Raw genomic sequence first — 17,455 nt, forward strand, 5'->3', positions numbered from 1 at the left:
ACATTTCTTGCCTATAGGTAAGAATCGAAAACATATCCCAAATTTTGCAGACAACAATGCAACTATTGAGCATCATTCGAATGCATTTTTGAAGTGCAAGGATGAATTATAGGTTGAGTATGAAGATGTTGTCATACAGATGTTTGTGCGAGACCCTTGAAGTGGATGCACCAACATGGTAGAAATCTCTTCTTGCCACCTCCATCAATGGATGGGAATCATTCGGAATCATTCAAGCTCAAAACTAACAAAAAGTGGAGTTACAAGGAAGATAACTCTTTCTTGCTAGCAAAATTTACTTCCATCAGCAAGAATGAGAATGACATTATATCCTCATCATGTGCATCCAAATGCTAAATTTACTTCAGTGTATTATTTCGAAATGCTTGACAAGTCTTTTTGTTTTACTCAAGGAGGACATACAAAATTTGGACACCACTTTCATTACTGCTCTCAAGATCAAGGAGAACCTTGTGGCAGCCAAGAAAATCCAACCTCCATCATTAGATTATGTGATCCACAAGGGAGTCATCTCAATAGCCAAAAAAGGAACCACTCTCAAACATCTTGAGTCGTTTCATGATAACGTTAAAATTTTAAGTAAAAGTCCTTTTACTTTAAGACTTTAACATTACCATTAGGGAGCATCTAGGAAGTGTCTAGGAGCATCAAGGGAGCACCTTGGGAGTGGAAAATTTAGACTTGCTATCCCTCTCACCAACAACAAGTCTGTTGCTTTAGAATTACAAAACCAGTATATACTTATTCCAAGGTTCTTGGTTTTTTACACGCTCGGCCAGTTAGGACAGATTAGGTAACAAATTGATCGGTATGGTACCCCTAGGTCATTACATGCTTTGGGAAACCCATAGTTGTAAAAACCGGCGAGGTTGAATGAGAAATCAGCCAAACCGGTCGCTCAGATGCCTAAGCTTGCAAACCGGAGCAATAAACATGCTTCATGGCCGATTAGGACCGATTTGGTATCTGACCAATCTGAATCGGCCATGAATCGTGTTTATTGCTCCGGTTTGCAAGCTCTGGCATCTGACCAGCGAGTTTGGCTAATTTAACCTGCCTTATTTTTAAAACTATGGGTTTCCCAAAGAATGTAATGACATAGTGTAATTTTTTTGCCCTTAGGGTTTCTATTCTGAAATCTGGCTAGGGTTTCCAACAAAACAATACAGAATTCATTCATCCATATAACAATGGGCATTCATTTATGTAATATACAAGTAAAAAATATCATTCAACAGTAACAGTAGGTATGCATGAATAATCTAAATTTTGTTAGTAGCATTACAATTCTTCTCAAAACAAATGAGTAGGGTTGTCTGCCCAAGTGAGGAAAAATATGTCCAGCCAATAATCCAGTACCAACATCCAATTGTCCTATATTATACAATCCCATTAACAGGTTCTCTACTAATCTACTAACCACTGTGCTACCTAAAATTTTGTACTAAGAGACCGAGCGTATTTCATGTGGGTAACTGCAAAGAATTAAAATCCTAGTCACAAGATCACCTTCTAATTGCAGCAATGGCATAGTATTCCGTGATGAGTTATTGGCTTAGACATTGAATCCATAACGCCCTGGTCATCATGGACTCGCATGCCAACTAAACCCTGACTAATACCCAGAATTCCCTTTGTTGCCATAGCTCCAAATTGCACCTTCAACCCTATGGCCCCGCAAAACCCTCAAATTTTGTGATCAAACTTTATTCCAAAACAGTGGTTGTCTGGGAAGTCTTCTACAGGAAAATTATCTGCAATCTTGATCAAACTCAAATATGCAATAAGGCTAAAATGGATCCATTGTTTTCAACAATTGCCTGGAATGAACTTGTTGTCCTATTCAATAGCTTCATTGCCCTAGTCAGGAGAACCAAATCAGAGGTGTTTCAAAATACTATGTTGTGCCAGAACAAAGAAAATAGGTGTCTAGGTAGGGTGGGATTAGCTCTATTGTAATATCCCAAACAAGAAATTTTTTACTAATATTGCAGAAATCCAAATCAACCAAATTTCTCCATAAAATTACCATTCATTCAACAAAAAAATTGCCATGTAAAATTTAATTATTAAAATATGGAAAAATAACAAGGTGCACAAGAATAATCTCAGCTTTTATTATAATAGATAAATTGGGGTTTACATGCTGATACAATAAAATATCTGAAATGGAAAATTGGCCTCAAGAATCTACTCCAATGTTGTGCCCGCCCTCCAAAACTAAATTGAGATGTCACTGCTGAGCTCTCCTGTGGATTCTGGATGAATCCACCAAGGGGAGATGGGTACTCACCCAATCTCACTGAATTACCCAAGGGTTTTTGTCCCCGGGCTACCAATGAAGTAGAGAATCGGGTTCTCAACCTCTCATACAAGAAATATCATATACAAGATGTCCTCCAATGGCCTCCTCCTCTCTTTATACATCTGATGGACCCCTCTAGAACCTCCTATTTTATTATTATTTTAATCATGGATCACTTTTCCCTCTTTTTATTTAATTAAAATATTTTTTTAATGTGGGAAAGGGTAAATTGGCCACCATGCCTCCTTGGGTCACTGAAAATCACTTCTAACCATCCCATCATGTAGATTTTCTCGTTCTGGTTCCAACAAGCTATTACACTAAGATGTTCCATCAAGTATTCATCTCGGAATGCCACCTTAAGCATAATTAATTGAGCTAGGCCCAATAATAACCCTGTTTTCCGAAAGTTGTCGGAATGCAACGGAACGAAAGGCAAATTGTGCAGATGATGGAACATCCCAAGTGAATGCCATCAGATCCCATAGAAACTCCTCAAAACCCCATGAAACATCTCCAAAATCCCCTAGGCCTGCTGATGACGTGACCTGCACCTGTGACATGTCTGCCTCCAACCCTTAAAGGCCATCCTAACCATGCCATAAGCAACACCAGAAAAAGGAACATCACATCCACCGAAACTAGAAAAAGGATTAGGTAGGATTGGATCTCCTCCACCGAAACTAATTAAGGAAAGGGGTCTTAAAATCCTCAACTCATCAGCTCAAGAAAACAGAGATATCCCATCCAAATCAATGATCCAAAATGATTCCAACTCTCCTCTATTTAGAGATTCCCTCACAAGGTTTATCAAATGTGAGGAGTTGCAAGTGAAACCCACAATTTGGGCTTTTTGCCCAGCCAACCCAAATTTCACCCAATGTTGCCCCAAGCATTGGATAATTTGTGTTTTCCCCCTTTATCAAGACTATAGCCTACATGATTGGATAGGCTACTTCATCCTCCCCTAGGCGATTAATCAATTGGGGGCATTACAAAGCATATTTTATGTTCGTTGTAGTTGGTGCATGATTGTATTTAATTGTTCCTTATGTTCGTAGTGGGGGGTTGAAGACCAAGGAGTTATTTTTATTTACACCAAGCATTCTTCTATTCTTATGACTAGATCCAATCTACTGGGCCCTATGGAAAATGAATTGATAGAATTTGATTTCATGTTATTCCTTTAGGGAATAATGAGGAGATCCTATCAGTTGCTGTTTCCTACGGACCTCCAAAGCATGAAAAGTTTTCCACATTTTATCCATTACATGCATAAGCAGAAAACAATAATTAATACATCTGGAATCTAAAGAAAGTAATCCTCGGTATAGATTTCGGTCTATTTTTTATCAGATTGTTGTGATGAACTGTCTGCACTGTATTCTTCCTTCATTGGTTTTGGAGAAGCCTGATGCTTTGTTCTTCTTCATCAAAACTTAGATCTCGAATTGGATTATCAGATTGGTACAAAGACATATTGTCCACTTTCTTCACTTCTGTTTGATGTATGTCTAATTTTATTGCTACATTTCATGCCTAACCAAAGTCATCAAAGGTTACTTTGCAGCTTCAAAGTCTAACAAATCTACATAAGGAATCATCAAAAGTAAAGTGTTTGACAAAACTATTTACAGGTTAAAGCAACCTAAGTGTTTAATGAAAGTACTAGGGTAATCTTCAAGAGTATTTCATAAAATATTTCCCTCGCCTTGTAAGCATCTGCAAACAACCATTTCTTTTATACCTTGAACACTGAAGGACAACGGAGACAAAACTTAATAAGAATCCTGCTTTATTCATTTTTCTTGGGGCTAACATTACTAGACCATGTATAAAAATTAAAATATATTGGATCAAATCCTACAACTTTAGTCATAAGAGGCCTATTTGAACAGGATTGATGGTTCCCCTCCACTAGGATTAGCTGATAGGGCATTACATTTCCTTGTTCAGCCCCATCCAATCAGTATTTACTATTGTTCCCTCCTTGGACATTATCTCTTTGCTTCATTTCCTTTATCCCAGAATGAGCTTAACGTCATAAGCCTCAACTTCAAACTGTTGGAGTTTCCTCATTTGTTTTCATGCTCTCAGGTCTAATCCACTCCAGCAATGATGCTAGGAGGTTATTTTTTATGTCACTTATTCAACATAATTAAATAATTGATGTATTTTTCTTAAGATAAACTTAAGAAAGAAATCATAATAATCACTTACTCCTCTCAAGCAAGCACCTAAGAAGGCAATATGACATCTTCTGGATGCTAGACACTGAGCCTATGCAGAAGCACATATCCAAGCTAATAACATCAACAGGAAGAAATTATGAGTATCATAGTAGTTGTACCTGATATCCTAAGTATTCATCACAATTGTAAAATGTTTTCTAAGTAGAAACAACTGAATATATTACATGACTCTCATCCAACTCTACAAAAAGGAGGGTAGTTAGAGTCATATGTCCTTATCTCCATGAGGGGAAATTAATTAATATTCTGCCGATCATGTTACCCAAAACTAGGGAAATAGGTTAGGAGGGCCACCTTGTATCGCCGTGCAATCACATTCAGAATTTTAAGAACATTTCATTCATGAAAATGTCGGCATTATTTCACCAAATAGGAATATCTGTTTGTCCGAAACTCAGACCACATTTGTATATAAATTGTCATCTAAATTTGATCATCACTCTAGTCTAAATTTCTTCTAGCTAATCTTTCCAAGTTAAACTTAAGCAATCAATCTTAAGCATGGCCCTACTTATTTCTTTATTTAAATTAATAGCCTCCAAAACTATTTGATAACTATTATAACCTAGCTTATTTTATAACAACATATATAACCCATGAAATATTCTAGTGATATATCAAATTGCTGCTATATCTAATTTGACTAGCCCTACTGTTGTATTTCATTTTCCCTCATTTCTGTGTTTCTTTGGAAATCATGCAGATATTAGGACTCATACTGGTAAAGAAATTCTCCAGAAGCTTTTGCACCACAATTTGCTGAGTTCTTCAGAATTAAAAAAATTGTCAATTTGCAGTTCTTGATGTCTTGCATATTAAAAAGTGCCATTTACCTAGCATCACAGAACTAAATATGTAGTTTTAACCTAGCTGTCACTAATAAAAGAAATAGGTGACTTTGATATCCTCAAGTTACAGGTTACACTTGTTCTCACCATTATTCGCCATCTAAATCTTATGGATGCAACCTGTCTAGACTCTAAAGAGATTTATTAATTCCAACTAGAGGATATGATCTATAAGTTTGGACAAATCTATATTAAAGAAATGCCCCAAAAGTTGGCTGACTCACTGCAAAGTAATTTGGCACGCTATTCAAAAGTAATCAAATGAATTTTGAATGTAACTGAACAAAATAAAATATGCATTGTAAATTATACTCGGATTTCTAACTTCAAAATCATACCGCGTCAACAGTGGCCTCAGCAGGACCTTTGATAGTGCTCAAGGAAGTTTCAATCAGATGTCTGTATCCTTGCTCAGGGGCTATCAAATGAGGTTGATAGCCATCCGCCTCTGTAATGCGCTTCCTCACATTTCCATTGAAAGGTGCTTCTCAAACGATAGCCTTTTAAGAGCTGCAGGAAGTTGATTATCAAAGACATTGTAAATTCTATCACCACCTGCACGCCTGCCAAAAGTTATAATGTGTTTCACGTTAGGAATATGTCCTAGTTAATAAACCTAATTACGTGAAACTAATTATGAAAATAAGTTTAAGTTGGAAAACAAATTTCAAAGCAAAGAATACCAAACCAGTGTCTCAATATAGATACTACTTTCAAATGCAGTATGTGCTTATGCTCAAACACTGGAAGGAAGATACTTCACACAACACTAATATAAGAATTTAAGATATGTACAAGTATAGATAATGGTAATAAGCATTAGCATACTGTTATTTGTTCCTCCAAAACAACCATAAGGAACGGCAAAAATATTACAATTATGCTTTTTTTCTCAAAAAAACATCATTGTAATTCCCTAAATTTAACCCTCACAAACTAAATATATAGTTGTCTTTCACTAAGTAATAATGCTATTTATCTAAATGATCTGTTAGTTACATTGTCAGCAAAAGCCATAGCACATTTATTTAGCCAATCATACAACACAGATGACTCGTGTCAAAACAACTTCTTTTACACCAGGTATTCTGTCACAATTAGACAAACATCATTTAAGGATTCTAAAAAGCCATACACTCCGTCAAGGTGCTCTTTGAATATCTGGTCGAAAGCCCGACAAATCTCCAAAATGGCATACAATTGTCCCTGCAAATGGAAAAAATAAGTGTCATACGCTGCAAACTTTCATACAGTAACGAAAACTAGCCTTCATTCACCTTCAGAAAGAATTAAATTTTTTTTACAAGTACAAGCAATTAGAAGAATGTGAAAACCATAGTCAACAGGTATGTTTTAATTAGATCATAAAGAAAAAAATATAAAGTAACACACTGGAAACATTGAGTTTCATATGGCAACAGCTGAAGGCTATAGCAAATTATAGAGGTTATGTGGCAGAACCAGAAAGGAAGTACTTACATTACAGTCTGGAAACAACCAAATATGGTCAATCAGACAGTTATAAATGATCAATTGTCACTTTTTGGAAGATTTGCAAGGCACCACTTATTTGCTACTTGTATTGACCTTTTCTTTGTTGTGAGTGTACAAGAAAATAATTATGTTTCATTTTATAATATATATAAATGCACATGTTAGGCATTTGGTTAGTTCCATGTCGACAGGTGCCCAATTTGAATCCCCCTACTAGGGATGCCATCCATGACTATGCAAAAGCATCTCTTGGGTTTCATAGAAAGATTATTTCTTCTGAAAAAAAACAAACATTCACATATCACACTCTATCTTTATGCCCTTGCCCCTATCCATTTATACTTGTATAAAATCCCAGCTTTCCTTGTCACGCAGTCAGTATGAAGCCCCAAAAGACATGATCCATGTATAAACACAGCATCGAAAGGGTCTATAAGGCATGACCTTTACATGCACCTCGTGAGCCTAGGAGCCTACAAGACACATAGCTCAATGTAAGAATGAAGAGCCAACATATTATGACTTGTGTACCCTAAGTATTTTATCATATGATGTATTTGACAAGGGAGTATATATATGCTTGGATATATTGTTTGACATAGTGTGTATCCATACATGGATGCATATATGCATATATCCAAACATATACATTTATACTATATAGTTATAAATCAACAAGGACAACAATCTTAAAGAACATAAAGATATACTACCTGAAAGAATTAAAATGACTAGTGCAGTAGATGCAAAATCTAATTATGCCCAAATGGGTTGGATCCACTGCTGAGGAATGAGGATTTTTTTAGAAGTGATTGTTAGTGTTACCCCTCATATAGCATCATGTATTCAGTATTTAATCCAATTGAAGACCCTTCCTGAGGAAGTTGTGCATGGAGTGTTGTAGTTTTTGACACATTTTATTATCAAAGGTTCAAATTTAAAGAGATTAGTGACTATTGTTCAGCATTATATTCACACTAGCCAAACAAATGCAAGGATTATTTGATGGACTTTCATGGATTATCAATGGGCATTGTGGTTTGTGCTTGCTCTCCTTGACACTTCCCTTTTGACATTATTGACCACCTTTGGTGGGTGCTTAGATGTCTAGAGGAGAGTTGTCCTTTGCACATTTATTTATCTATAGTTGCTGCCCCCCAGTCTGCATTACCATGGGAGGATTTCTTCTATGTTAATTTTAGGTATGTTCTATGCTTAGAGCAATTTATTTTAATTTTCACAGTTAGCTCAATATCTTTTCCAGATTAGCAATCACATCAGCATCAAAGTAAACTGCAGATAGAACATAAACATAAATCGCAGAAGACAAGCCAAGACATGAGGACACAAGATGTGGCACTAGACAGGGACAAACCCAAATGTGGGGAAACCCTTAATCAACTCTTCTGATATGTTCTTCAAGAGTTCAGCAGAGAGAGAAAGAGAGATAGTACATTTACAACAGAAGTCAACACTTTGACTTATTTAGATAAGAGCATAAGATCATCTCTAAGAAGATGATACATGAGATCAGTTGAAGACATGCTGCTTCAACTGATTCTCCAAGGTGACTCCTTCACCTATCGTTGTGATGCATTTCGTCATTATGCTGCACCCATCATCACTATGCTACATCTCATCATGCTTCATTAATCATGACTATACCCATCATTGCACTGCATTATGTGCCATTGTTGCACCATGTTGCCATACTGACCTATGTGTTGGCTACATCTTGCTTGCTTGTTGTCCCAAGCTTGCTTGTTGTCCCTAGCATGCTTGTTGTCCTTTGCATGCTTGTTGTTGTATGCTAGCTGACCCTTGCATGCTAGCTGTAACATTTCATGCTTGGTGTATTTGCTGCTAAGTACCATACAATTGTCCCAATGTTAGTTAGTTGTCCCTTGCATGCTACTCTCCTTCGGAGATAGATGCTCAAGCTGTTTCGGCAGTTTCGGCAAATTCCGGATGTTCCGGGCAGTTTCAGCATCTCTCGTTCCTGGCAGTTCTGGCAGTTTCGGCCAGTGTTGTTAAAATCGCGATAAAATCGCGATTTTATCGGAAAATCGCGATTTTTTCATCTTGCCGATCAAATCGCGATTTTTATACGAAAAAATCGCCTACTTTTTTTTTGCCGATTTTTACTGAAAAAATCGCGCTTTTTTCAAAAAATCGCGATTTTTTCGAAAAAAGCGCGATTTTTAACGAAAAAATCGTGGGGGCTCAGGACAGCATAGTTTTATAACTTTTTTGGGGTTTTTTCATGCAATGTTTTTTGAAAGAAACAAATAATTTTTGAGTGGGGTAGCTTAATGATCAAGTCTAGGCCCTAGTATGGATATGCTATTCATGGTAATGTTAAATTCTTAAAGTAAAAGTGACATTCTCCTTAATCTTCATTTTCATCCTTTTACTTAAATTTTTAACATTACCATGAAATGACTCAGGATGTTTGAGAGTGGTTCCAGCCTCATTGGATTTCATATGGAGAAAGTAGAATTTTAGATTTCATTTAAAATCCAGCAGACTTATCAGTTTTTCAGGATTTCAGGATTGGGAGATTGTAATGTTTCCAGGTGACACCACCTGCCCGGGCTACCCCTGCCACCAGTAGAGGACGTGGTCTACCTCCTATAGCTCCTACTTCTAGTTCTTCAACGTCTAGATCACATCAGACTCCACTGCCATTTCCACCTGCACGGGCACCAGCATCTACATCTAGAGGGAAAGGGAAAGCTGTGGCATTTTCTCGCAAGAGGGGCAGAGGAAATCAATAGGATTAGACTTTCATTTTATTGTATATGACATTATGACATGATGAGATACATTATCATATTTTTTGTTGATATTTTGAGGCTGAGTTGGGACTTACTATTCAGGACATGATTCAATGTTATGTGTGATTTTAGCGCTAGAAATGATATTAAACATCTTATATATTAGTTTTTTTATCATATTTATGTGTCAATGTATTTATTTTATGTTGTAGATGGTTTAGATATTAAAAAAAATTGAAAAAAAATGAATATTTTTGTGCCAAACGATTTTTTCCCGCTTTTTTCCGATTTTTTCCCGATTTTAACGATTTTTTCCGCTTTTTTCCCGGCGCCGATTAAATCCCGATCGCGATGTGTGCAACACTGGTTTCGGCTTTCCAGGCAGTTCCAGCTTCTGCCCTCTGCGTCAGCTTTCCCGGCAGTTCTGGCAGTTCTGACTGTTCCTGGCTGTTTCCGGTTGTTCCAGCTATTCCTGGCAATTCCCAACGGTTCCGGCTATTCTCGACAGTTCCTGCAATTCCGGCTTTTCCCGACAGTTCCGATGCTTCTGGCTTTTCCCGGCAGTTTCGATAGTTCCTAGCAATTCTGGCTATTCCCGGCAGTTCCAGCTTCTGCCCTTTGGATTAGGGCAGCGTTATCCCTTAAGATCTCTCCTCCTACTAAAACCCAAAGACAAGCAGAGAGGAAGAGATCCTAAGTGTGTTGAAATGACTCGAAGGCCACCGCTATTTATATTAAAACATTGAGCACAAGTGGGGTTTATTTGGTTGCTGGCCGACCTTGATGAATTGTCCCATAACATAAATAAATTCATATCTCCATGAATACTTACCGAAATCGGATGATCTTTAGATCAATCCTACACCTCTCGATGAGAGGGATCCAAGAAAAATATCATCTTCCATTAATAAAATGACCCACATGGAGTTTAGCCCTAGTTTCCAATTTTAACACTCCCTCTCAACTAGGGAGAACTCCATCTGCTAATCCATATGCCCGACTGTACTATCTTTGCCATCAGTGCCCTGCACTACTCTGCTCTGCTAAACCATGAAGAAGAAGAATTGTTCAAGAATGTCTCATACCATTCTCTACTAACCCAAAGTCAGTTTCATCTAAAGAGAGTGTGTCACATCACTCTTACTGGCTCGAAGTTAGTTTTATTGATCCCAGATCAATATCATAAGAGAGTGTCTCAAACCACTCTTACTGATTCCAGATCATTTTCATTGATCCCAGATCAATGGAGGTCATCCTAGCATAGGGAGTACGGTAGATAAATCGATGCATCCATCGATAGTACTACTATGGTCCCTAACCCCATTTCCCTGTTCATTGATCAGATGAGTGGTACTTCGCATGAGTTCCAGACTGCATGGGTAGGATGCCTCGACAGGAGAACTAATCATCCTATCCACAAGAGAACGAATCATCCCGCCCCACAATTGCCACGGGAGAACTAATCATCCCGGCCCACAGGAGAACTAATCATCCTGTTTCACAGTTGCCACAGGAGAACTAATCATCTTGTTCCACAGTTTCCACGGGAGAACTAATCATCCCGACCCATAAGAGAACTAATCAACATGCAGGACCCTTATAAGAAGGTCTCTCAACGACTCCAAGTCGTTCAGGAAAGTCACAAATTTGACCTTTCCCCAGGGCTTTGACAAAATCTCTGCGACCTGTACATCAATCTCAATGCGATGGAGCCTACTCGCTCATCGACTTACCATATCCCAGATAAGGCAGTATCTAATGTCTATCTGCTGGAGCAATCATCGAATACGGAATTCCTCAATAATCGAATCCCCCTTCTGGTTGTCACAGAGAATCACAGTGTTATTCATCATGTGTACAAACAACTCACTTAAGAGCTTTTGCAACCATGCAACTTCACATGAGATCATACTCGTAGCTATGTATTCGGTCTCGGCAGTGCTTATAGCAACTAACTTTTGCTTCCTTCTCATCAATGATATCAAAGCAGAATCCAAAGAGAACCAGCACTGAGAAGTGCTCTAGTAATCCTCCACACTACCTGCCCAGTTAGCATTCGAATAATCATGCAATTTCATATTTCCGGCAGTTTATCTCAATCCATGAGAGATTGTGCCTCGAACATATCTCAAAAGATTCTTGGCACCAATCCAGTGAGGCTCAACCAAATATGAGCTCACCATGCTAACTGCAAAACATATTTCCGGACAGAAATTCACCAAGAAATTCAATGCAAATGAGTTTGTAAAACTCAAAGGCATTTCCCAAATCTGGGCCGACATCATCACCATATAACTTTTGAAAGTTAAGATCCTCAAGGTAGTTACGGGCTTCTTGTTTACCATTCCACATCCGGAATCCAACTCCCTCTTACTTTTGCAAGTGAGAGGGTCTCACCTGTTTGAAATAGGTCATCCTCAGAAGGTGTTGGTATGAGAGGTCTATCATCCACAACCTTCAAACAATGGTTTGGATCAGCTTGACTCTTAGTGAATCTCAGCTTCATCTGACAGCTGTCAATCCTCTCATACTACGCCCGGGGAGTTTTGCTTCAAGCCATAGAGGGCTTTCTTCCACCTGCATACGTGAGACTCCTGATCATGAATCTCAAACCCCTCGGGTTGTTCCAAACCTATGGACCTGCTACATGAGGGGAATGGTCCCCTTGTAAGATTTTCCTTCGGTATATCTCAGACATGTACTTTCATGCTCTTTTTGAATTCAGGCATCCCTACCACCATCTGACTCACAGACCTCTGGTACTATGTGTCAATGGACATGGTCCCCAGTGGACTTCCTGCAACTTGATACAACCCTGAACTCAAAAACATCTTTGAAAATTCTATTTTCAAACATGTACCTTTCCATCGATGAGTGCCACCTCGTAACCTTTGACTTCCATTGTTGAAATGGACACCAAGTCCTTATTGCGATCAGGTACATAAAAGAGATTCTGTAAATGAGTAACATTCCCTACACCCTTTCCGGGATAGGTGGCATCGGCTCCAAGTATAATCCCACGATTGTTTCCATCTCTACCAAATTAGAGAGTGCACCCTTCTATCCGATGAAGTGCCTTGAAGCACTACAATCAATAAGCCAGATTCCCAAAGAATCTGGAGGAGAGGGCCAATACACGATAACACTTCTTTATCTTATCAAGAACAACATTTGATTCTTCATACCTGGGGTTCCTTGGTTTCTTTGGAGAGTTAGCCATTTCCTTCATGACCTGCATTACCTGCATCCCTGGAATGATTGTTATCATCATCAAGTGATGTGTCCGTGCCAGTCAGACACTCCTTCGCATAATGGCCGAACTTATTTCAACCAAGACTTCTGCCTTTCATTCCACCCTTAGATCCGGACATCCCATAGAAGTGATCTTCAGGTAGACCATCCGAAACTTCTACTGCACCATTCTGATAATATTCTCTGCTTTGACTTCACCCTTGGTGAATTAGAAGAGGGATGAGGAATCCATTGATCCTTTCCCAACTATCTTCAGTGATTGCTCTTTCACTCTTGCTTGGGCTTTGTCTTCACCTCAACTCCGATACCATGTTAATTTTAGGTATGTTCTATGCTTAGAGCAATTTATTTCAATTTTCACAATTAGCTCAATATCTTTTCCAGATTAGCAATCACATCAGCATTAAAGTAAACTTCAGATAGAACATAAACATAAATCGCAGAAGACAAGCCAAGACAAGAGGACACAAGATGTGGCACTAGCCAGGGACAAACCCCAATGTGGGGAAACCCTTGATCAATTCTTCTTATATATTCTTCAATAGTGAATCCAGCAGAGAGAGAGAGAGAGATAGTACAGTTACAACAGAAGTCAACACTTTGACTTATCTAGATAAGAGCATAGATCATCTCTAAGAAGATGATACATGAGATCAGTTGAAGACATGCTGCTTCAACTGATTCTCCAAGGTGACTCCTTCACCTATCGTTGTGCTGCATTTCGGCACCATGTTGCACCTCACCGTGTTGCACCATGCTGCACCCATCATCACTATGTTGCATCTCATCATGCTTCATTAATCATGATTGCACCCATCATTGTACTGCATTATGTGCCATTGTTGCACCATGTTTCCATACTGACCTATGTGTTGGCTGCATCTTGCTTGCTTTTTGTCCCTACCTTGCTTGTTGTCCGTAGCATGCTTGTTGTCATTTGCATGCTTCTTGTTGTATGCTAGTTGTCCCTTGCATGCTAGCTGTAACATTTGATGCTTAGTATATTTGCTGCTAAGTACCATACAACTGTCCCAATGTTATTTAGTTGTCCCTTGCATGCTGCTCTCCTTCAGAGACAGATGCTCATGTTGTTCCGGCAATTTTGGCGATTCCGGCTGTTCCCGGTAGTTCCGGCTATTCCTGGCAGTTCCGACAGTTTCAGCTTTTTCCGGCAGTTTCGGCTTTTCCCGGCAATTCCGGCATCTGCCCTCTATGTCAACTTTCCCGGCAGTTCCAGCAATTCCGGCGATTCCCGGCAATTTCAGCAATTCCGGCTATTCCCGACAATTCTTGCAATTCCGTCTTTTTCCGACAGTTCCAATAGTTCTAGCTTTTCCCCGCAGTTTCGGCAATTCCTGGCAGTTCTGGCAATTCCGGCTATTCCAGCTTCTGCCCTCTGGATTAGGGCAACGTTATCCCTTAGGATCTCTCCTCCTACTAAAACCCAAAGACAAGTAGAGAGGAAGAGATCCCAAGTGTGTTGAAATGACTTGAAGGCCACCTCTATTTATACTAAAACGTTGAGCACAAGTGGGGTTTATTTGGTTGCTGGCCAACCTTGATGAATTGTCCCATAACACAAATAAATTCATATCTCCATGAATACTTATCAAAATCGGATGATCTTTCGATCAATCCTACACCTCTCGATGAGAGGGATCCAAGAAAAATATCAGCTTCCATTAACAAGATGACCCACATGGAGTTTATCCCTAGTTGCCAATTTTAACATTCTATGGTTTATTATTCTTATACATGGTTAGATGATGTGCACTATCCTCCCAGTTAGCATCATCATCTCTTGTTTGAACTTGGAGATTTGAAACTAGCACATGTGGTGCTTGAAAAGTGTTTAAGGGTCGTACATAGCATTGACTGACCCTTAGCACATTTATGAAGAGATGAATACCTACCAACTAAGGGTTTCCCTGAGTATTATCGGTTAATTATTTCTTCTTGATGTGGTGAACTAGTTACCTAGAGGATGGACATTCTAGAGGATATCTTGATGACATAGCAAGTGGTGTGGCGTGGTAGAAGATGTTAAATTTCCTAGCCCCAGTAAACTGTCAAATTACTTCCTGGTAATTTCTTTGCTATTAATTAATTTAAATTTAGCTTACTGAATAAAATGCACAATTGGAATTTTTAACTTTTATAATTTATAAACAAATAACAAAAACAAGAGGAAAAAAAAAAATATATATATATATATATAAATATATCAGCGGAAAAAAAATTAGCTAATTTCAACACATGCACATAAAAATTTCTGCCCTCTCAGAGGAGCATAAGATAACAATTTGTCTGTGGTCTAAGTCAGGGCGCTAACAACTGGGCAGAGATTAGGATTGCCTTCATTCTCTTTGCAATACCAAAGGAAAGGAAGCTGGAGGATATCCAAATCTTTGGGACTCAAGATTAGTAATAGAGTGGGTGAGTAAAAGATTCAACAACCAGAATATACTACTACAGGATGGCAAATGAGATTAAAAGCAGCTTTTCCAGGTTATTCTTCTAACGTATCTACAGAGAAAACAAAACGGAAGCTGACAGTCTTGCCAAGAGAGCAGTGGAGTGTCAGTATGAGATGTTGAAGTTAACTAAGTTGTAGGAGATGAGGTCTTCACTCTCCCTCCAAAACAGATCATCAACAAGGTTGAGTATGTGCTCCGTCCAAGGATGGGATACTTCTCACTTGAATTAATGATGGTTACCACCTATGAGGCTGTCTTTATTCTGTTATTTAGAGATTTATTATTTGATCCAAAAGGGGTAAATGCCTGGAAAATAACCAGATTTTGATGGTCGTTCTATAGTTGTTTCGGTCTCCACGCGTCTTAGATGCCTTTTGTAAGTCATAATTGAATGTATCCTTGACTGTTTCTACTTGAAATGAAAAGCGATGCAACTTTTTTCTATGGGGCAAAAAAAAAGAACTGAAGAAAAAAATGCTAACAGAAAGCAACGAAAGAGAAGTTTACTCACTTTTTTTGAAAGAAAATTCAGTATACATCACTTTTAAGTTATAGCCATTCAACAATGCAAAACAGTAACAGTTGATATATTAGAAGCCTGACAATGAAGGAAAACAAAGATTCCTTACTCCAGCATCAGAAGCAATCGGCTTTCCAAGTCGACTCAACTCTGTTTCAATATCAGCAATAGTTTTGTTGATAAGTGACTGAAGGCTTGGGATGCGTGACTTAATTACAGTTTCAAGATGCTGCAATAAGAAGCAGATTAGAGAAAATTATACAAGAAAACAATCCTGAAACGTGCACAGAATGACGTACATTGTCATATGGTATTGCAAATGTATTGCCTAGAACTAAATACTTAACCAAGATTGTGAATGGTCCATAGAATCTGTTTTCATAATAATTAGCATGAGATATAGGGAACCTCTCAAGCATTCCATGAATAGACATCATACCTTTGAAAGCATCTTTGCAAGATGTTCTGATCCCATTCTGTGTGCTATATGTTTATAGTCTGGATTATTTGAAAAATATTCCCGCTCTCTTCGCCTTGCAACAACCATGTCAACACTTTTGTTGATATCTGCTTGAGAGCGATTTACAACACCAACCCAAGGAAACTGCAAACGATATGCTTTGCCTTCCAAAATCTGAAAAATAATAACAGCAGTATACACCAAAAAATTAACTTGCAGCAAGGTTTAATGAATGAAAGAACAATACACCAGAAGTACAAGTTGTAGTTTGAATAAGATACACTCAACCAACAATTCTACACATTAAGCAAGAAAAGATGATCATGCCATTTGACTGACGGCCACAATGAATATTTATCATTCTGAGAAGTGAGTGTCAACACCATATTCTACATCCCAAATTAGTTACACAAACAAGATTTGCAATATCAAAGCTCCAAGAGGAAAAAGAGGAAACAATCAAGATTATAATCCTGGCATATCCTTGTAACAGCTCACCACCTAGTACCTTCATGGAAACCATCTTGACCTGCATGGCACATTCTATTGATCTGCACTTACTGGAATGTGAGTAGACATAGAATAATAAACCACAACCATCTGCAAAAGCTTATCCGGATTCCGAACACATCCAGTATTGAGAACTCCACATACAAATACACAAATTGGGACTTCAAAACTCACAGCGTGACAATTTGGCCTAGGGTTTACCTATGTTCTCTGTTAAACCTACAATGTGGAAACTCTCAAACTTCATCAATGAGAAGAAATCCAAAATAAAACCACTACAAAGCATGCTCCCTTTAGCAATGTCAATACTTTCCAAGATGCTGCATAGCCAACTGTAACCCAGAGTACCTCTCTCAATCTGATTTTACAAATATCACGGATGCACTGCTTGTGGTTACCAAGGTCTGCAAACTTAGCTTATGGTTTTATGCTGACATTACCATAGCTGAAGATCTAAATCCATGATCATGGCAATTATATTCAAGGCCACAATCATAACATTTCCTCAACTGCAATTGTCGATTCCAACAATCAAGAGG

The 17,455-nt window shown here is 38.4% G+C and overlaps 1 protein-coding gene across 1 annotated transcript in view; it reads right to left on the minus strand.

Moving 5' to 3' along the window:
* LOC149205489 (dynamin-related protein 5A-like) overlaps positions 1-17,455 on the minus strand; it is an 86,897-nt gene that overhangs the window by 7,975 nt on the left and 61,467 nt on the right. Inside the window, 5 exon segments of the mRNA XM_089395079.1 lie at positions 5,765-5,898; positions 5,901-5,989; positions 6,562-6,632; positions 16,056-16,175; positions 16,386-16,580. Of these exon segments, the coding sequence (XP_089251205.1) occupies positions 5,765-5,898; positions 5,901-5,989; positions 6,562-6,632; positions 16,056-16,175; positions 16,386-16,580 (609 nt within the window).

The sequence above is a fragment of the Pinus tabuliformis genome, chromosome 1_2 (assembly GCF_031772625.1).
Source record: "Pinus tabuliformis cultivar Carrire ecotype Pingquan chromosome 1_2, CPIR1, whole genome shotgun sequence".
Lineage (NCBI taxonomy): Eukaryota > Viridiplantae > Streptophyta > Pinopsida > Pinales > Pinaceae > Pinus > Pinus tabuliformis.